The sequence below is a fragment of the Nyctibius grandis genome, chromosome 3 (assembly GCF_013368605.1).
Source record: "Nyctibius grandis isolate bNycGra1 chromosome 3, bNycGra1.pri, whole genome shotgun sequence".
NCBI lineage: Eukaryota > Metazoa > Chordata > Aves > Nyctibiiformes > Nyctibiidae > Nyctibius > Nyctibius grandis.
This window is the reverse complement of record NC_090660.1, coordinates 100931606-100952499: the sequence shown is the minus strand read 5'-3', so window position 1 is coordinate 100952499 and position 20894 is coordinate 100931606. Positions and strand designations below refer to the sequence as shown.

Genomic DNA, 20894 nt, shown 5'->3' with positions numbered 1-20894 from the left:
CAGTAATTTTGTTTTAATAATTTAGTGTCCTCTATTCTGCATATGCAAAATCCCTTTGCTAAATTCTTAGAACTTGACATAATCAGATCCACTGGCTTTTTCTTGGATCTAGGAAAAGTGTGTCTGTCATAAAGACTACGTTGTTACTGAAAGTGAAGTTGTGTCTCTCTTCTTCTGAGGAAATGAATTGCTGAAAAACAGGCCATAGGGAAGGTGTGTGGCTTTGTTTTGTTCTGTTCTTCTGTATCTTATCTATCTATGAAATGAGACATTCAGAAAACAATACACTCCGAAGGTGAGACAAACCTCTAGGTTGTGAGGAACTGAAAAATGACTTGAAAAAGAAATGCACTGACTGTTTTTCACTTTGTATGCTGTGTGTAATAAATGTGTCCTTTCTGGTATGTTTAAAGAACGGAATCAATCAGAGTGAGATATGTTAATAGAGAGCTGTCCAGGTGGTTTGCAAATAAGCTCTCTTATCTGTCCTGAACAATGCCTGTCCTGTCTGTTGGGAGCCCACCACCACGGGAGGTGGCGGATTTTCTCTGCTGATGCTGTGTATCAGGACTTTTCTGCAGGAAATGCACCTGAACTAGGACCAAGTCACTGGTCACCTAATGGTGCATGGCTGAAGTTCTGTGTCTGGCATCGCATTCTAGATATATAGTTATAAACAGTTTGTGAGGAAACCAGCATAGCTAAAAAGTTTTCTGTTTAATTCTATTTAATTTTGTTTTCTTTTAATTCTAGAAACTGAAATTGCTTTGTGCATGGATTTATAAATATTTAACACACATTTTTAATGAATAAGAAATTGACTTTAAGGGTCAGTAGCAGATTCAGTTACTTTTTCAGGTACTTTTTTTAATTGTTTCTCATTATATTTGTAAATGTAATTTTTAAATCTTTAGAAATAAATTTATATAGGCCATCAGAGAATCATCTCTAATAGATAACACTCATGAGTGTTTTTCACTTCTATTACACCATTAGACCAGGATCTCAGAGTTTTTGATGAGTACCAAAGTCTTGCAAGGAAAAGAGATTTCCCAAGGTCATACAGTAATTTTATGGAAGATTCAGGAATAGAAAACAGCTCCATGCTTTATCTGCTCTAGTCGAATAGTTTTCCAGATGGTAAACTATTTTCCTCAGCAGTCTCTCCAGCTTTTGTATGTTTCCTACAAGAGGTAGTGTACTTAAAAGATCATCATGTGGAATTAAGTTTTGGAAAAAATGGTGCTGGGAGCAATCCTTGTTTCTTTGAATAAATTGCCCTAATACATATCTTTTGTTATTTAAATTGTTTATAATATAGTCATGTTCAAAATAAGACTATTACTGAAACTGACTGACTTTATTCATTAAAACATCAACAGAGCACTGATGCTGGTGCAACTGATGAAATAAAATCAAAAGGTCTCAGCTAAACTCATTACCATCACTCTGATGGCAAAGTGATTGGAAAAATACAGCATTTAAGTTACTTGACAAATTTATACGCCTAAAGAGAAGATGTGAAGTAAAGCCTAGGTGTTCTTCCTTATATATTGAAGAATTTAGTATTCGTGAATGATACCAGACATTCACCTGTAAGGCAGCAAGTCCAGTCCTAAAGTCAGGAGTAAGATACCATTATTTCACATGTTTTAATACACTACATGCATACACACGTAGTACCTTTTCTATGAGCCTTCAGAAAAGGAAAAAGATGGAATAGTATGTCTGGAAAAATAAAAATTAATTTTAAAGTTAGCCAGGCTTCTTTATCCTGTTATCTTAACACAAACACGGATCTCATCACTGGCTGTAGCCCAGTTTGGCTTTTGAAAGTAAAATTGTGTCTCCTAATATGCCTTCAAGACATTATTACACCTTTAGTTCTGAGGTCCATAAACCATTACTCTGGGTGCTCATAAATATGCATTTCCTTTACACTTTTAAGTAAGCTGCTATTGCTGTCATTCACTTTTAGTTAAGACTTGTCAGGTGGTGTTTCTGTTGAAGGAAAGAAGTTTAAATTATGGGTGAAGTGAAGATATGTAGTCCTTAGGAGTGCTAAAATTATGAGTGAGTTGGAGAGATTATTCCTCACAAGTAATTTTAGGATCCCAAGGGATAATGGTGATGTGTACAAGAGATGTTCCCTTCTCCGCTAATTCCATTAAAAGCCTCTAATTTCTGCATTGCTGGAGTGAGACTCCAAAAACCTGCTTTTCCATCTTACATAATCACTTTCACAGTATCCTGTAACATCCACCTCTGCTAAGACTGTCAGTGCATTGACTCCTGGAGTGACAGTGATATATAGGTCTGACAAAGTGTCCTTTGCAATATGCTTCATTGAAGTGAGAACTGCAAATGCTGACAGTATTACTGGGAACCTTTTACTTAGGCAGAATTAATAAATTACAACTTGTATTTTGGGATGGTCTTGTAATATACAGCTGGTCCAGAATGATATGACTTACTAGAGAGGAATTACTGCATCTTGGCAGACAGCATCCAATTTATTTTCAATTCTGAATAAAGCATTATCCACTGGATAAGACACTGGATCTTAAGGCATTCAGGATCATGTTGTGCCATTCTTCTGGTGCCTGATCTCATGCAAGTCTCTTCACCCAGATGTCTTTTGTTCCTTCCCCCACTCTTTCCCTTTTTAGACTGTGCCATTGTCCTTGGGGTGTGATGTGGCTGTGATTGTTCATAGGGTGTCCCCCTCAGCTCTTGCAGCTTCTCCGCTCATAGGTGAATGTCATGAATCCCATACTTGCACTAAATCCATAAATTTAGTCCATTACCCACAAGTTCTAGCTCCAGTCCATATTTGGTTCAGAGTTGGAAAGCTTTTCTTTAGCAAGTTGTGACCAGTGGCAAATTAACGGTGAGTCAATCTGAAGCAAAGAATGTTTTTGATCTTGGCAGTAAGGATGCAGGCTAATGTTAGAACGGATTTTAGCTCAACAAGGCAGTCATTAGAAAGAAGTGACCCTAGCTTCTCCTGAGCTGCACTGTCTCGAGGCTCTGTCTCTGGCTCATCATGTGACTTTGTCAATGTCCTTTATTTGCCACAAGGCTTTTTTCTTTTTCATAAAATCACATATATGATTTAATGCTGGGTGATATACTAATACCATTCAAATACTGCCATCCTATTGCATGTGAGAACAGAAGAGTGTGAAACTGTTAGAAGCAGATGTGATGTGGTATCTGTGGTGGAAATCCTGTACTCCATTTCTTATGGCCTTGTCTGTTCCCCAAGTTGCTCAGGTTTTCCATGCCACCCCCAAGACCTCTCTGTTCTAGCCGGGGAAAAGGATGCTGTGGGTGACAGGTTTTGTCCTTCCATTCCTGGACTAACTGTCATCATCCCAACTGTCATCATCCCTCCTCTAAGCAAAGTCCCACAGCAGAACGGCTGGTCGGGTTTGGTTGGGAAGGTCTGTGGCTCCTGGGAGGGTGCTTGTGAAGGAGCAGGGGCACGGGAGAAGGGATGATGACTCCAGATCCATGGGGTGCCACAGTCCACTGTGACATCTCCTGGGGACAGGGCCTGGTCACCTAATAAGGTTGGACACATCAGGTAGTGTGGGGTTAACTACAGCAGAGGGAGAGAGATCCTTCTTTCCTGAAACACCACTGACCCTTTATCCAGAAGGTTTAATATTATTATTCCAGTACTTGGTGATGTGGTACTTACTCAGCAACCTCTGTTGTGAACGACTCAGTGATGTTGTCTGTCAGTAGCATGATGTACACCAGAGCAATTGGGAATAAATTTCAAATTACTGGTATTGAAAACATTTTTCAGGCAGTGGTTGGTTTGGTCCTGTTCATGTGCTCAAGAGGTTAAACTTGTTGTCAGAGATGTGGTCTGGAAGAGTTTCTTGCTGGTTCAGATAGGCTAGGGCTGTTGAAGGGGTTCTCTTCAGTGCAGAAAGAGGGAAAGGGATATCACTTTCCTTTTGATGATAGTCTTAGAATCATTTAGATGTGTGTTGTTTTTTTCCCTAAAAAAATACCCCAGTAGGGAATCTTTGACTTCTCCTGTGAGCTCAGTTGCTCCTGTTCTGTTTAAGGTTAAAAGAAAGTAATTTATGTAAGACAATGGGAGAAAATTCTGGCTATGTAGTGTTGGGATAAGAAAAACAGAGATGTTTTGTGGAACATCTGTTACATGGATATGCTTTATTGTGGCCAACTGAATTGGACAACCTGGTCATCAGTCTCTATATTTTCCTTTATTGTCTTTAAGTGCTCTCAGTGGAGAATTATTAGTAGTATTTTCCTACCTTCCTGCCTAAGCGCAGGCTAGCTTTTATTGGAGCTAACCTCTAGTAATTATAAAGCTGACATCACAATAACAAGCAAACAGATGGGACATATAATATTCATAAATTATTGAATGCAGCTTCCTCATCCTTCGCAGTAAGCTCTTCAGGACAGGGACAGACAGTGTCTTGAACGCACCTACAGTACAACAAGGAGGTAAGGAACAGCCAACGCGATTTGTCAAATCAATTCCATTTTCTTCTCTGACAGAGTAGCAAACTTTATCGATGGGGAAGAGCAAGAGGTGCCATATGCCTTGCAAGGCTTTTTGACAGTGTATTCCAGTAAACAAACTAGAGATGTATGAATATGAAGCTACTGCAAGATGGGTACCAAACTGCTATGAAAGCTCTTCTCAGTAGTTATTAATGGTTTATTGTCTGTTTGTAAAGGTGTAATGAGGGATCCATAGTGGTCTGTCCTGGACCCAGTATTTTAATTGCAAGTGGGATGATGAATTTAGTTTGCAAATTATACCAGCATGGGAGGCAGTAAAGAGAAAAGATTTTAAAATTAAAATTCAAGTTAAATTTGATAAATCGATAAAATGACTTGGAAAAACAGAATATAATCCAACAAGGAAAAGGGCAAGATTCATAACTTTGGTATAAGTAATCAACCTACAGACTGAATATGGGTAAGAAATGCTTAGGCAATAATTGTGGAGAAAGGGTTTGTAACAGTGAGTGGAGTCACAGGCAGACTGTGATTGAATGTGTAAGGAGAGTATATACATAAAAGATACCAATAAGGCCTCAGATGAAGTTCTGTGTTCAGTTTTGTACAAAGATCAGAAAAACAGTCCAGAGGACAGAAAGAGGAGCCCAGAAAACAAAGACTGAAGGACTGAGACTGAAGGACTGGTTCGATCTGGAGAGCAGAAGACTTGAGAGATGTAACGGCAGACACTAATTAGAAAAGCCTTATGCAAAGAATCACAGAATCACAGAATGTTGGGTATTGGAAGGGATCTCGAAAGATCATCTAGTCCAATCCCCCTGCCGGAGCAGGATCACCTAGATAATATCACACAGGAAGGCATCCAGGCGGGTTTTGTATGTCTCCAGAGAAGAAGACTCCACAACCTCTCTGGGCAGCCTGTTCCAGTGTTCAGTTAGCCTCACTGTAAAGAAGTTTTTCCTCATATTTATGTGGAACCTCCTGTGTTCCAGCTTGCACCCATTGCCCCTTGTCCTGTCAATGGATGTCACTGAGAAGAGCCTGGCTCCATCCTCGTGACACTTGCCCTTTACATATTTATAAACATTAATGAGTTCACCCCTCAGTCTCCTCTTCTCTAAGCTAAAGAGACCCACCCCCTTAATCATCTTCGTGGCTCTGCGCTGGACTCTCTCTAGCAGTTCCCTGTCCTTCTTGAACTAGGGGGCTCAGAACTGGACACAATATTCCAGATGCGGCCTCACCAGGGCAGAGTAGAGGGGGAGGAGAACCTCTCTTGACCTACTAACCACACCCCTTCTAATACACCCCAGGATGCCATTGGCCTTCTTGGCCACAAGGGCCCATTGCTGGCTCATGGTCATCCTGCTGTCCACTAGGACCCCCAGGTCCCTTTCCCCTGCGCTGCTCTCCAACAGCTCTGTCCCCAACTTGTACTCATATATGGGGTTGTTCTTGCCCAGATGCAGGACTCTACACTTGCCCTTGTTATATTTCATTAAATTTCTCCCCGTCCAACTCCCCAGCCTGTCCAGGTCTCTCTGAATGGCTGCACAGCCTTCCAGTGTTTCAGCCACTCCTCCCAGTTTTGTGTCATCAGCGAACTTGCTGACAGTGCACTCTATTCCCTCATCCAAGTCATTAATGACTATATTGAATAGTACTGGTCCCAGTACCGACCCTTGAGGGACTCCACTAGATACAGTCCTCCAACTGGACTCTGTCCCATTGACCACCACTCTCTGGCTTCTTTCCTTCAGCCAGTTCACAATCCACCTCACTACCCGATCATCCAGACCACACTTCCTCAGTTTAGCTGCGAGGATGCTGTGGGAGACTGCATCAAATGCTTTACTGAAATCAAGATAGACCATGTCCACTGCTTTACCATCATCTATCCACCGGATTATGTCCTCATAAAAGGCTATCAAGTTGGTTAAGCATGACTTCCCGTTGGTGAAGCCATGTTGACTGCCCCTAATGATCCTTCCATTACCTTTCCAGGGATGGAGGTGACGCTGACCGGTCTATAGTTACCTGGGTCCTCCTTCTTGCCCTTTCTGAAGACTGGAGTGACGTTTGCTTTCCTCCAGTCCTCAGGCACCTCTCCCGTTGCCCACGACTTAGCAAAGATGATGGAGAGTGGCCTAGCAATGACTTCCGCCAGCTCCCTCAGCACCCGCGGATGCATCCCATCAGGGCCCATGGATTTATGGATGTCCAGATTGCTTAATTGGTCCCTGGCCCAGCCCTCATCTACTAAGACAGACTACTCCTCTATCCTGACTTCCTCTGGGGCCTCAGGGGTCCGGGACTCCTCAGGGCAGCCTCCAGCAGTATAGACAGAGGCAAAGAAGGCATTCAGTAACTCCGCCTTCTTTTTATCCTCTGTCTCCAGGGCCCCCACCTCATTCATCAGTGGGCCTACATTGCCTCTAGTGTTGGTTTTTACCTGCAATGTATTTGAAGAAGCCCTTTCTGTTGTCCTTGACCTCTCTTGCAAGGTTTAATTCCAAGGAGGCCTTAGCTTTCCTAGTTGCCTCCCTACATCCTCTGACAACAGACTTATATTCCTCCCAAGTGGCCAGCCCCTCCTTCCATGATCTGTACACCCTCTTCTTCCACTTGAGTTTGCCCAGCAGTTCCCTGTTTAACCATGCAGGTCTCCTGGTACCTTTCCTTGACTTCCTACCTGTTGGGATGCTCTGATCTTGAGCTCGGAAGAAGCAGTCCTTGAATGCTAACCAACTATCTTGGGCCCCCTTACCTTCTAGTACCCTGTCCCATGGGATTTCCCCTAGCAATTGCTTGAAAAGGCCAAAGTTGGCCCTCCTGAAGTCCAGGGTTGTGATTTTGCTAGATATTCTTTCCTGCCACAAGAAGAAAGGAATAAATCAACTGTCCTCCAAGACTATGGTTTATACAACAAAAATTAATGTGCTGAGTTCAAAACAGGAGATTTGAGTTAGATATTGGACATGAGGAAACTTTTCATGGCAAACCTAGTGAAGCACAGGGGGAAAGCTAGTGAGGCTGTGCCGTCTCCATTTTTAAGGACCTGTTTTTCTGTGGCTCTGTAGTCCCTGCGTGGAACATGGTTGCTGGATGTGTCCAGGTCTGTGACAACAATGTAATCACCTCTCTTTCTCCTGTCCTTGCTACTTAGCTTCTATTTGACAGATCCTCTCCTGTTCGGCTTTTTACCTTGTTATGTGAGCTGTGAGTACACCTTCCAATGAGGTATATTAACAAAGGTCTGAGGCCTCTAGGGTCAGAGATGGTAAAGACGCTCAGGACTTGCTCAGGACTTGCTCAGGACTTGTACAGCTCTGGTACGATGGCACTGCATGCTACCTCCGTCTTCCCAGAAAGCTCTGACCATAAGTCCGTTTCCACTTATTTCCCACAAATGGGAGCTGGACACAGCCTGTCTCAGAAAGGCAAAAAGACTCTGTGTAGTGTGTGTCCCTCTTACCACACCTTATGCTGCCTGTTTCACACCTCTCGTCATCAAAGAAATAGTACAACAGTTTCCATTCCGTTTCCAAAAATCATCTATTCAAATGTTTGATAAAAATATGGCTTTTAATTGCATTAATGGTGGGTACTTCACTCCAAAGCAGTAGTATTTTTGTTTTGCTTTTCTCATTTTCAGAATTTATACTAAAAGATGTTTATATGAAAGTAGTTGTTCCATAGCAAAGTAATAAGAATGTGCTCAAAACTACATGTGCACATTAATGCATGTATATATCATGTAGATGGAGAAGCAGCAAAACACCCACCCAGTGATCTGTTTCAAATTAATTGTGTTAATTTCTTTTTAAGAAAGGTATTTAATGTTATCATAGTTGTCTGTTTGAGTACGAAATGTTAAAGAGATTGTTGGAAAGGTTAATTGAAGAACTGCCATCATGTGTGTTCAAGATACTCCTTTTTACATGGAGCGATTACTTTTTAATGGCTGCAGGCATGCACCTGTTGGGCTTGAGCAAAAGATTGTAAAAGATGATTTAGCGTTGAAACGCATGAAAAATGACTGCCATCAAATACTATCTAGTAAGCATCAATATTTTTAGTGCTGTTCTTCAGATGTTTTATTATGATCTTGCAGTTAATTGAATATATTCTACAGGTATTGAAAACAATGAAATTACCTGACTAGTTAGCTAATTTAAAGTGTTGGTGTTATTTTTTCTTTTGTACGTTATTGATAACCAATTTTCTGAATTCTTTTTTTAATTGCTTATATACCTTTTTAAAATATTCCTTCAGAGAAGTATCAGAAAAAGTGCTAATTTAAATACGTTCTTAATTACTCATTATAATCAATGTATGTCTAATACAAATTTTAAATGTAATGCATTTCTTTAATGAAATGCTGCTTTTCATGGCAACTCATAGCAAATTCTGAGGGATTTTCTAAGGGATTCTGATTCCAGACTGAATATTAACTTTAACAAATATTACCAGACTCTGTTTTGGAATCAGGGAAAGATAGCAATAATTAAATGGATATATCTTGGTGTACTTAAGGATGCTTTGTATTTTGGGGTGGTTTTAATCTTGCATGCAGCATAAAAGGAACTTATTCATTTTAATGCATCCTTCTTGTTGGCTTAGAAGTGAAATATAGTTGCTTGAAAATTAATTTACCCCTCATGAATGACTGGTTGGATTATCTTTGTAGCATTAAATGTCAACTCTGAGCTCGGAGCACATTGTGTCTACGGTAAAAAGTTGTCCCTGAGCACTTAATGTTGTGTTAAATGATGATGTGTCCTTTGCAAATGTATTATTAGTATCAAGCTGTTCCATCTCTCAAGATCGAAAAATGGTCAGTGATTTGAGCTGCCATTAAACCTGAATAAAAAAGAGAGAGGCTGTGGGGGGTTTTCATGCTTTTTCTGAATACAGACATACTCTTCAGTATGTATAAGACATATCAAAATGTTCTGTTAACCTAAGACTCCAAAAACTCAGTCTGAAATCACAGCAGTTAAAAATGAGAAAATCTCACTTCTGCTTCTCAGGAAAAGAATGGTCATTGAATACATCTGTGTGACACTAAGAGCACGAAAACCAATAATAAATACTTGAGAGCTTGGTCTTGTTTCTGTAGACATGAGCTAGAGTTCTGGCGCCGATTCTCAGACATAGATTATAGCACTGTTACTGATGTGTGATTTGCTGTCTGATTTTAGCTGAGGTTAGGCCTGAAATTCCTTTGGAATTTTGTTTTTCTGAGGTTCCTCTAACACCATAAATAAATAGTTCCAGTTTTATAGCATAGTGTTATGGATGAGGCATGCATGTTGAAGATGTGTCATGTGTGCACAGAGTTTCACAGTTTCACTGGATTGAAATTCTGTTACTCAATGAATATAGAGTGACTGGTTTAAAAACTCTCAAAGATATTTAATCATGTGCTTCTGTACACACACCTTAGAAGCTAGGTGACTGGGTATCTTTATGGATCTGGGTGATGTTAGAAAGCACTTGAGGAAACACTTTCCCCATGCCAGACAGCTAACTTGCTGGCGTTAACAAAGGCCCTTAAAGAAAAATTCTGCTATGGTGTATGAGATGATAGAGCCCAGTTCTGAGGAGTCCCAGGGCATGTAGGAAAAATAGTGCTTATATGACCTCCTATTAAAAAACAAACTACTGTAAAGTTATGGAATTGTTGAAAGTACAAACTGATTTGAACTTTTTGTTCCATTGACTTGCTGTTTATAGACCCTACTGAATTCCTTTGGTGCACTTGAATTACATTACTATAGCGTTGTTTTTAAGGTACTTCAGACAATGTGATTTTATGGCCAAATTTTCCTTGAGTTGTCAGCCATTTAACTGGTTCGAGGGAAATGTTACCTTATGAATGGAAAAAGGCAAGTGCTGTGCCCATCTTCAAGAAAACTAGAAGGAGGACATGCACATACTAGAGTGGGTCCAGTGAATGGCCAAGATGAGCATCTAGAGCACAGGATGTGCAAGGAGAGGCTGAGAGAGCTGGTTTGTTCATCTCTAAGAAGAGAAGGCTCAGAGATGTTATTGCTGTCTACAGGTATTTAATAGGAGGCTACAGACAGTGTGAAGCCTAACTTTGAGTCTCAAAGATGTACAATGGTAGGACAAGAGGCAACAGATACAAGTTAGACATTCCAATTATGCAGGAGAAAAATGTTTTTACCAGAAGGAAGGTCAAATGTTGGAAAAAGTTGCTCAGAGAGGTTGTGGAATCTTCACCTTTGGAAATACTCAAAACTCAGCTAGACAAGCTCAGCTAGGCTGGCTCCCTGAGCAACTGGAACTAACTTTCAGGTTGGATCCAGTTTAGAAGTTGACTCTGTTGTGAGTGGAGTGTTGGATCAGATGACCTCCAGAAATCCCTTCTAACCCAAACTATCCTATGAGTCTGTAGCTTAAAGTCCCAGGGACCATAGCTGGCACACAGGAACGGTTCTGAAGAAGCACTGTGATAATTATGGTACATCTTCACAACAGTGGCTCTGCAGCACAGGTGTAGCTAACTGGCTTGGGAACCACCACAGCATAGCTGAGCAAGGGTGGAGTTCACTGGGCACCACCAGATAAGCTGTGATTTTAGATGCATTGTACAGTCCCTCCATGGCTCTGTGGTGTTCTCTCTATAGTACTAATAATACGTAAGATAATTACTTCAAAGGTAATTTGGCTATGTCCGCAAATGTCCTGAGAATCCAGATAAAATAATGCGGGAAACTGGTTCTCCTTCTCCACTTCCCCTTTAGATGTAGTTTTCTTGGCTCAGATTCTCCCCCTAACTTTAGAAGCTTTACCAGCCCACCTGACTTGGGTGCTGAACAACTCTAGGCTCTCTCTGTTGTTGATGACAGTAGAATAGGCGCTGCCAGGGAGCACTTCAAGCTGTCCTAGGCTGCTGTCACTCACTCTTTTGAGAAGTCTCTGTATAGGAACTAAAGAGAGACCTGAACAAGCAATCACTTAAAACTGAAGTCAGGTGTGATGGCTGTGACCTTCTGTGTCTTGCATGTAAGGAGGTTGTGGAGGATGGTGTGACTGAGCCTTCCTCCGTCTTGAGCTTTTGCCCCCGCCAGCGAGATCTAACTTCTTCCTTACCCCTGTTACAGCAGGGAAAAGGAGGGGATGCTCTAAGTCAGACTGTGGAAACCCTGAAAAGACCAGGGGACGTTTACTTGTTCTGTGTTTGTTCTGTGGGGTTTTGTGGAGCGTTCCTGGAACCTTCACTAATTTAGATCAGTAATCGTAATAAGATCATTGATTTCAGCTTAACTAGGTGTGTGATTTCACACTCCCATTTGACAGTAAAACTTGCCACAATCTGTCTGTAGTTTCTAATTAGCTATGTATACATTTTAGTACGGGTTTCAGCATCAGTTACATTAATGTACTTTAGTTAAACTACGGTAACTACAGTTTACCCAGTAGTTGTAGTTTTGTTACACCTTAAACAGTACTTTAACATATGAAATGGAATGCTACTGTATAGAAAAAGTCTTACTAAAGTTTTGATTATGATTATAATACCAGCACAGAAAGATTCAGGACAGCAGTTTGTTGGTTGTTACAAATTAAGTGGAAGTGTTGAAAGGAATTTTAAATCTGTAATGTTGATTAGCAAATTTTACTATCTGTCAGGTTTTTTGGCATGCTGTAAATAACTCATCTTCAAATAATTTGTCTAGAGTAATTAAATTTAGATTGCACATTTCTCATTTCAAATATTTTGACTCTTATCTATTTGCTTTTCCATTGCGGCTTAATTGGTGTGGTCTATATAAACGGACAATAAATTTATATACCTTTGTTATAAAGATCAGTCAGTGAATAGAACTTGGTATTCATCCCGGGCAGAATTATGATTGAATGTATTTGCAAGATTAAAGCACTGAATTTACTTTTTTTCTAATTAAAGGCAATTAAAGATTTGCAGACACAAATAAAAGACAATGAATTGAGGAATAAGTGTAGGAGCAAGTCCATTTGCAGGTGAAAAGAAGTGCCTTTGAAGCAGAACCAGCTGTATTTTCATTGAAAGAATAACAGTTTAGGAAGCTTTTCTGCATGTGCTGGCTTGATAGCATAATGTACTCATAAGCAGCTTATGCAGTACAGTATTCAGAAATAGCAGTGCATTAATTTTTAAAGTAGCAAATGCAGGCGAAGAGCAATGCTGCCACATGATGATAATGAAGGTGGATACTGTAAAGTCTACTGAGAGACAAGAAAGCAGGGAGCTCCCGAAATGTGAACATTTATAAAACAATAACTAGATATTCATATGATAATAAGCTTGGACAGCAGCATCAACAAAGACCAAAGACACAGTCCTGTTTCTGCTTAAGCCTGATGAATTGAAAAGCAGAGAGGCAGTCTTTAGTCTGTTATTCAATTCCAGTAATGAGCTATTGTTAGAATGAAAGAGTAAATATCTAGAAGGGTTGAGAATTGAATTTTTTTTCTCGTGAAGTTATTCTATAGATTTGTCCAGGTTGTGTCTTAAACAGCAGCATCTTTAAACACAATCTTAAATGTAGTCAGTTTTCTTGAATATAGTGTTCAGCATGTTGCATTCTCACTTATATGTATAACAGAGCTTGGTATGTATGCAAAAGTACAGTGTTATGCATACTACCTGGTAAAGTCACAGTATTTCTGTAGACTAAGAAAAAATAGTCACCCAGAATTTAATGAACTTGTTTAGCTCATATGTATTATTTCGTATAAGTTTTGCATTAATTGTGGTGTCATTGAAGGTTTAGTTAAAAAGAATACTGATTATACCAGATCAGGTCATCTCTAATCTGTTATTAAAATTATTGAATGGAAGATGTATGGGATCTCAGTTTCCCTTGTCAGTAGAGATAAATCACAAAAATTCTTGTGAAATCTGCAGATTTTTAATCCTAGTTACATGAGGAGAAACAAACTCATGTTGCATATTGTATGAATCCTTAATATTCTCTCTGAGAGAGATACTTTGGCATTTTTCACAATGCAGCTGTGTTTAGCAGCTCAGAAAGTACCTATATTTCACATTTATCTTCACCCTTTTCCAGTTCTACAGCTAGTAGAATAGTCTTCATTTCTACTGTGGAAAGTTTTCAAAGCAGGATCTGTAAACAGGGCATAACTCAGTTCAGCTGCTACTGAAGTCACTTTGCCACCAAAGGAGTGGAAAAAACTGTTCAAGAAGGATGGAAGGAACGGGCAGGATGAAAGGCATCCGAAGGGCAAAAGCAGCTTCAAGCGCTGAAATGGAAAGGTGGATGATCTTTGCATCTGATCTTGGGAGGGACTGGCAGGAGGCAAGACAAGCAGGGAGATGATGGCTGTAGTTCGTAAGAAAAGTTGCCTTATCATGGATTAGAACTTTGGCCTTAAAAATGGAAAGTGATGGACTTGGGAAAAGTTGTAAAGAAAGAGGTGGCAAATTGTGAAAAAAAAAAAAGGAAATTGGGGTAATTATAAAAAAAAAGTTAATGAAAGCGAATGTTGAGTTTGAGAGATGAGGTGAAGAATTGATAATGATAATGAGAAGTAGAAGAGGAAAGGATTTTGTTTAAGTAATACAAAAGGTAAGATTTGGTCTGGAAATTTTCCAGTTCTATCTTTTTGGCTGCTTCTTCTTGTCTTCGTACATTCCCTCAGGAAAACCCAGTGTCTTGAATAGACATTGGGTAAAGCAGACAAATGGGGCTTTGTCTGACAAGTCCGTCTTAACTGGCTTTGACGGTCAGTTCCTGGAAAGAAGAAACAGTTTAAGCTGATGACTCTGACAGATAAATGTACAAGAAAGCTTGCAGGATAAGTGAGATAAAACTAGAAGGCATTGGGCGTGTGAATATATGTATTCCAACTGGTTGCATTTGCAGGCCCAGAAGAATGTAGGGAGCCTGTTCTGCTTGTTTTCCAGGTGGTAATGATCAGTATTCACGTGGTAGGGGCTTTGCATTTCATAGTTCTTTATAGTCCTGTAGTGCAGATGTCTTTCCCAAGGCTTCGGAAAGTTCAGATGTTTTAAGAGTGTTTTAGCACAATTGCTGAATCTGGTTTTCATTACAAAGGACTCCACAGATGCCTGTTTTAAACTTTTGCACTCGATGGACTCAGACTGTTTCCCTACCATATATATATTTTTTTACCCTTTTGGCTATCACATTTAGCAAGGAGAGTGGTAAATTAATGGCAGGTGCATAGATTTGGAGAACTACCATCTCTAGAGTCATTATTAAAATAGCTTATTTGTTGTGTAGGGGGGTTTAGTTGTTCATATCAGATTTAATATAAATCTGGAAGTATTCTCTAGATAAGTAGAATCCAGTCTTAGCCATAGCTGCAATACTGGAATAAACTGTGCCAGAGTGCCTGAAACCAAGGGAAAGAACACCAATAAGCTTCCCCTTTTGTAGGAATAGACTTGGTCCTACTGATAGATCTAGTTCATAGACTAGGTCTCCTGTGCAATGTTTACCCCTGCTTGTGTCACCTTTGCAGTTGAGCACTGGAGAGGAGGAGGGAGATTGGGCAATGGGAGGAAAGGGAGGTGGTTTTCAGTAGCCAACTTGTTTCCCATTCCTAATGGGCCTTACAGAGCTTTCTCGTTTTCATTATCTAATGCCGTCGTATCACTGGAAGGAAACCTCTGACTGTCCTGCTTTATTTACCCCAGATGGGAGAACAGCAAACCTAAATAATGAGAACTGAAATTGAACCTATTCATTGTCAGTTACATACTTCTAAACGAAGGTATTTTTCATGCTTAAAACATCTCAGATAAATTTCTGTAGTTTGTTTGCAAGTAAGTAAGAACAGCTGCATCACTTCATTGAAAGTTGGCTCCCAACAAACAAACAAAAAAATTCAGCACTGGGGTATATCTATGCCAAATTTCAGCCTGGAGTGAATTTTTCTGAGTTATAAACTCCTGCCATTTATAATGGAAATTCTGACAGCTCTTTAACTATTTAATAGCAAAATTATTACTTCAGTACTTTAGGGAGAAGAAACACGTTCTCTTTCTGGCTGGCCTTGTCTCACGATTTAGCCATTTTGGTGGTTCCTGCAATTCTTTCCCTAACTGTTCAAAGAAATTACTGTATTCCTGATGCATCCTATTATCAGATATCATTGACTTCTGAAGAATAATGCTGCAGTGGTCCTGTCCTGCAAATGAGGTGCATTGACTGGATGAATATATTGGAGCATCAGACATAAATAGTCATTCTGTCATCTTTTCTTCACTCCATCCTCTAAGAAGGTTCCTTGGATATATGCACTTTTTTTTTCTAATAGACATGGTTTCAGTTATTTTTCCTTTTGTAATTGAGTATTTTCTAAGTTATTTCAGGCCTTTTACGAATAATATCTGACCAAAGGGTAATACGTAGATCTTCACAATATATAATCCCTAGGGTTAAGGAGAGATTATACAATGAAAGCAAATTCATTTTCTTTCATTGTGAGTTCAGCATCCGCAATATGCTACAGAGAGGAGATCTATATTGAATATGAGCAGAGCGTTAGAAAGAATGGACAAAGGCAGAGGTGTGTTTCCATGAATCCAGTATATCACTGGAGAAGACCTTTCTTTTCCAATTCATGTTTCAGAATTTTACCACTACACTATAATATCCCAGTTTTGAAGGTGACCATAAAATGAGAAGCTTGCACTATTGGTTATGAATGTAAGACCACATCTGGTTGAGCAAATGGGAGTGTTGCATGAACAAAACTACTGGCACGGTTTTACAGAAAAGAATAAATTATTTGAATGTGACAATGATGAAAGCTAAGTGTAAAACTAGGTAAAATTAGTGGTTAAAAATGGCCGAAGATTTCCACTTTAAGCATTGTAGCTCAGCTTTGGAAACAGGCAAATAGGACAAAAAGGCATGTATGCATAAGGGGGGAAAAAATGGAAAGGACTTTTTTTGAAAAGCCAAAGCAGTTGTCCTGAGGCTCTACCCCTCTGAGCAGTTTCTTCACAGATTCCTCTTTTCCTTCTCTTCCTTTTGTGACTGTATCTGTACTTTGACTGCTGGTGACTTAAAGAAGCTATGGTTAATAGTTCATAGTACAGCAGTAACAGACCCTTCAGACAGCAAAAATATCCCTGAGAGATATTGAGTGTTTTATGCTTTATTATTAAGTTGAGATAAATGATTTATGTGTTTTATAAGTACTTGCATGTCCTCCTCTGAACTCAATTCATATGGACTCACAGTAATCAAGCACTTGGCAGCACTCTTTGTGGCTGCAAGAGATAGTCCCCATAACTTCTTAAAAGTCCATCTAAGACAATTCTAGAAGATTCTGTTTAAGATGTTTCTGTAAGCAGATGGTGTGAAGCAATGGTTTTATTAGCGCTTACTTGGACTGACCTGCATGTCTCTGAGTTCTGATACTTGCAAATAATGTTCCAGTTTGGAATGATGAAACATTTACACTCGCCATGATGACCTTCCTGTATTACACATTTATATATGCATATATGCCTAACCAACAAAAATTAAGATGAAATTTTTGTTTTGATTGAAATGCGAGGGGAAAACGTTATCCAGCTTTAATCTACTTATTTGCTGTCTGATGCTTACTGAACAATTTAATAAACATTGTACTAGTGGATGGCTAGCGGTATGTGTGTTTTGATGTCCCTCTGGAGTAATAGGTTCTATGCTGATTTGTTGGCTCTTGCTTGTTGCTGTCATTGTCTGTGTTAAGGACCGTTGTTCCACAGATCAGACCCCGTCTTACAGACTAGCTCCTGCTTAAAGTGCTGGACTGTGGGATGGTTTCAAAATGTTAGATCTGACTTTTCAACTGAAATAATTGCTGACATTCTTTTATCATCTTTTTGCATCACTTTCATAAAATGTGCTTTTCTACTCTAGGAAAACAAGATTATAAGAAAACCAGGCCTATGTTAAGAGCTACAAGATTAAAAGCAGAGGCCAAGAAAACTGCACTAGGCGTAAAGGTAGAGATCTATTTGATAGCTTATACCACCTTTGTGTATATGTTGTTTCTTTTCCCCATAGATGGGGAATATTGATTTCTGAGAGATATTGTTTATGACACTTCAAAATCTAAGTGGAATGCCAGAACCTAAAATATTTATGATGGATTGCTTTTACTTAACCCTAAAATAACTAGAATAGCTGAAATGCTATAAGATTTTAAGTAGTCCGTGTCCTTGTTATGATGTGTACTTACTTTAAGGTCAATAAAGTACTGTATGCCTAGAAAATTGATCTTTTCAGGGAGCCTCTCTACACACAGAACAAATGCTTTAATGATTTCATATAGTTATAAAAAATTACAATAAGGATCTTCCTTCTTCCTCTTCCTATCCTATACCCAGGAGTAATTTAAAGACTGTGTTTGTTAAGTATATTACATTCTCAGTATTATTATCTCAGTCTACATCCTTGTGTACTGCCTCTGACTTGGAAAAAGAAGGCTTAACTAACAGCAAAACACATGGAAAGGTACTGAACTTTGTTGCGGAAATGTCTCTTTCAGGCAGATATCACAGAATCACAGAATCACAGAATGTTAGGGATTGGAAGGGACCTCGAAAGATCATCTAGTCCAATCCCCCTGCCGGAGCAGGATTACCTAGATCATATCACACAGGAACGCGTCCAGGCGGGTTTTGAATGTCTCCAGAGAAGGAGACTCCACAACCTCTCTGGGCAGCCTGTTCCAGTGTTCGGTTACCCTCACCGTAAAGAAGTTTTTCCTCATATTTATGTGGAACCTCCTGTGTTCCAGCTTGCACCCATTGCCCCTTGTCCTGTCAAGGGATGTCACTGAGAAGAGCCTGGCTCCATCCTCGTGACACTTGCCCTTTACATATTTATAAACATTAATGAGGTCACCCCTCAGTCTCCTCTTCTCCAAGCTAAAGAGACCCAGCTCCCGATATGAAGTATATCATATATGAAGACCCAGATATGAAATATAATAATGACTATTTGATCACGGCTGTGCATATGAGCAAGGAGGACAATTAGGAATGTTTTGTGCTCTCTACTAACCCATGTGTCATCAAAACAAGGTTTATCTGATTGCATATTGTTTATTTAAGTTGCATCCAGTATTTTTCCTTCAAACTTATTTTTGAATCAAATTGATATACAGTTAACTTAGCAGCAAGGGTAAAAACCAAGCAAAATAAAAAAGTGGATCCAATACCTGGGTATTCCAGTGAAAGAAACTTAAGAAATGTTAAAAGGAGAACATTTTCTTGTTTCTGGCAGATGAGAAATCAATTTTTTCAAGTTATAGCTTATAGCAAATGCCAAGGTATTACTACCAAGCTGTAACAGCTGTTGAGCTGCCAGATGATGTATTTGGTTGTCTTCCAGAATTTGCTATTATAATCACGAAACAGTGCTTTCTTTTTGCTCCTGATTGCTAATCTCGATCAAGCATTACTGTGTGATGCAGTGTGTTTTCACAACATAATCTCCTCAGTTAGTGCTGTGTGTCAGGTTTTAATGAGAAAAAGTAGATTGCCTTTTTTGTTTAAAGGATAGATTATTAACCTTTCGAGTTCAATGTTTTTTCCTTCCTTATTAAATTTTACTTTTTCTTTCCGTTTTACTTTCAATGACATGACCTTTTAAAAGTGATGTTCTACTTGGAGACTTTTACTGTACAGCCTAGTTCTTTTAAAATGTGCAAGTTTTTTGCATGTCTTCGACAAGTGGGAAAAATATGAACCTTGGTCCTTCAAAACCTGTTTTTTTCCCTTATTTTCTTAAGTAATTCTTACTTAAAAATGAGGGAGAATAGTAAAGCATGTGTAATCATATGTATAAGAAAGAATCAAGTATTAGTGAGTAAGAAATCAGGGACAGTTTATTTTGTACAAATATGTTCCTGCATGTTATAGCCAAATACCAGCTGAGTTCTAAGTAAGAATAAGCTTTTCCATCAAGGTGCACACGTGTTCTTCAGGTCATGGGATGTTGTTGTTTCTGGGGTTCTGCTAGTTGCAGTGTGCAATGTCTCAGGTTTGCAATTCTGCCTCTGCCTTTAAAAAGAGAAGACAGACATTCTTTAAAATATTGTCTTCCAACGGTAACATTTTTTGTACGCCTGGGCCTTAAAATATTACTCTGAATCATCCCCAAACAGATCACAATCATTTGCTTTGCTTCCTAATGGCTGAGAAAAGCTGACAGAGCTGAAGCAAAAGGGAAGGTAAGCTGGGCACCTTTCCCTCTGGGGATACGCTTGTGGGTGAAGGAAAGCCGGGCCTTTGTATGCATCCTTCTCACTGAGCCTGCTTAATGCCAACAACCTCAGGTTTTCTATACGGTACAATACTTCCACCAGAATATGGGCAATCCCTGTAGAATAAAACACTGCACTTCTGCTGACAGACCCTGCAGCGCTCAGCAAGGAAGCGAGGCATATTTAATGTCTCAGGATAAACTCACACCTTTTCCCATCTCACAGTGACAACTCTTCACCCTGCTCTATCCCTCCAGTTCAGCAGAGCTTCACCATGGGCAGTGGATGCGCCTGGAGTGTCTGCAGGGAAGTTGCCCTCCTTACCCCAGAACACAGCTTCTGTGTCCCTGTTGTGAGATCCCGTAACCTCTCATCTCTCAGGCAGGGCTTATTTTGCTTAGTCCATTGTTAAGTTCCATCAGCCGTCCAAGAGCAATCTTCTTAGGTTCATCTTCCACATCTATTCCAGATACTTCTCTGTTGTCTTCTGGATTAATTTTGAAATAAGAATTTCTTGAAGTCTCCTGCTTGCTGTGTCAGCAGGGTGTTAAACCATTCCTCATGTCTGTGGCTGTCAGAAGAGTCAGCAGAGTTGAGGTCCCATCAGGTTATGTACATTCATTAAACTATTTTGAGGCTTAAGTGTACATTCCTTTACTTGTTTCCTATTATTCAGAGCTTTTGAGTGTGCCTGAGCTCTTCCTTTTGGAAGATATTGTCACAGTTGTCACTTCATATTAGCAAAGTTTTCTGATGGTGATAAGTGACACGATTCACTTTCCAAAGTCTGGGATTTCAGTCTTTTTATTTGATGTAGGCCCCAATTCTGTGCTGTGACAGTTGATTAACTTCAATCTGTATTGAGGAAAAAAAAAAGTGTAACTACAGTGCAATGTAATAAGTAGCAGCACGTTAAATAGAAATGTCCAAAGTTCTTGTAAATCTTTTGGAAAACACATACATATGTGTATTTACCATATATTTTATTAGTTTATCCAGGTTTCAGTACATGATGCAGTATGCAGCATATTAGCGTTTCTTATATTAACATTTTCTTGTAAAAAACTAAGCTGCAGTTAATAAAAATATTGTAGAGGAAGGATATC

General features: G+C 39.5%; 1 protein-coding gene across 3 annotated transcripts in view; it reads left to right on the top strand.

Annotated features, from left to right (window-relative positions):
- TRIQK (triple QxxK/R motif containing) overlaps positions 1 to 20894 on the top strand; it is a 62374-nt gene that overhangs the window by 33565 nt on the left and 7915 nt on the right. For all 3 annotated transcript variants that reach the window (XM_068396738.1, XM_068396740.1, XM_068396737.1), the window contains one exon: positions 17436 to 17521. In XM_068396738.1, the coding sequence (XP_068252839.1) occupies positions 17436 to 17521 (86 nt within the window). The remainder of the gene's footprint in view (positions 1 to 17435; positions 17522 to 20894) is intronic.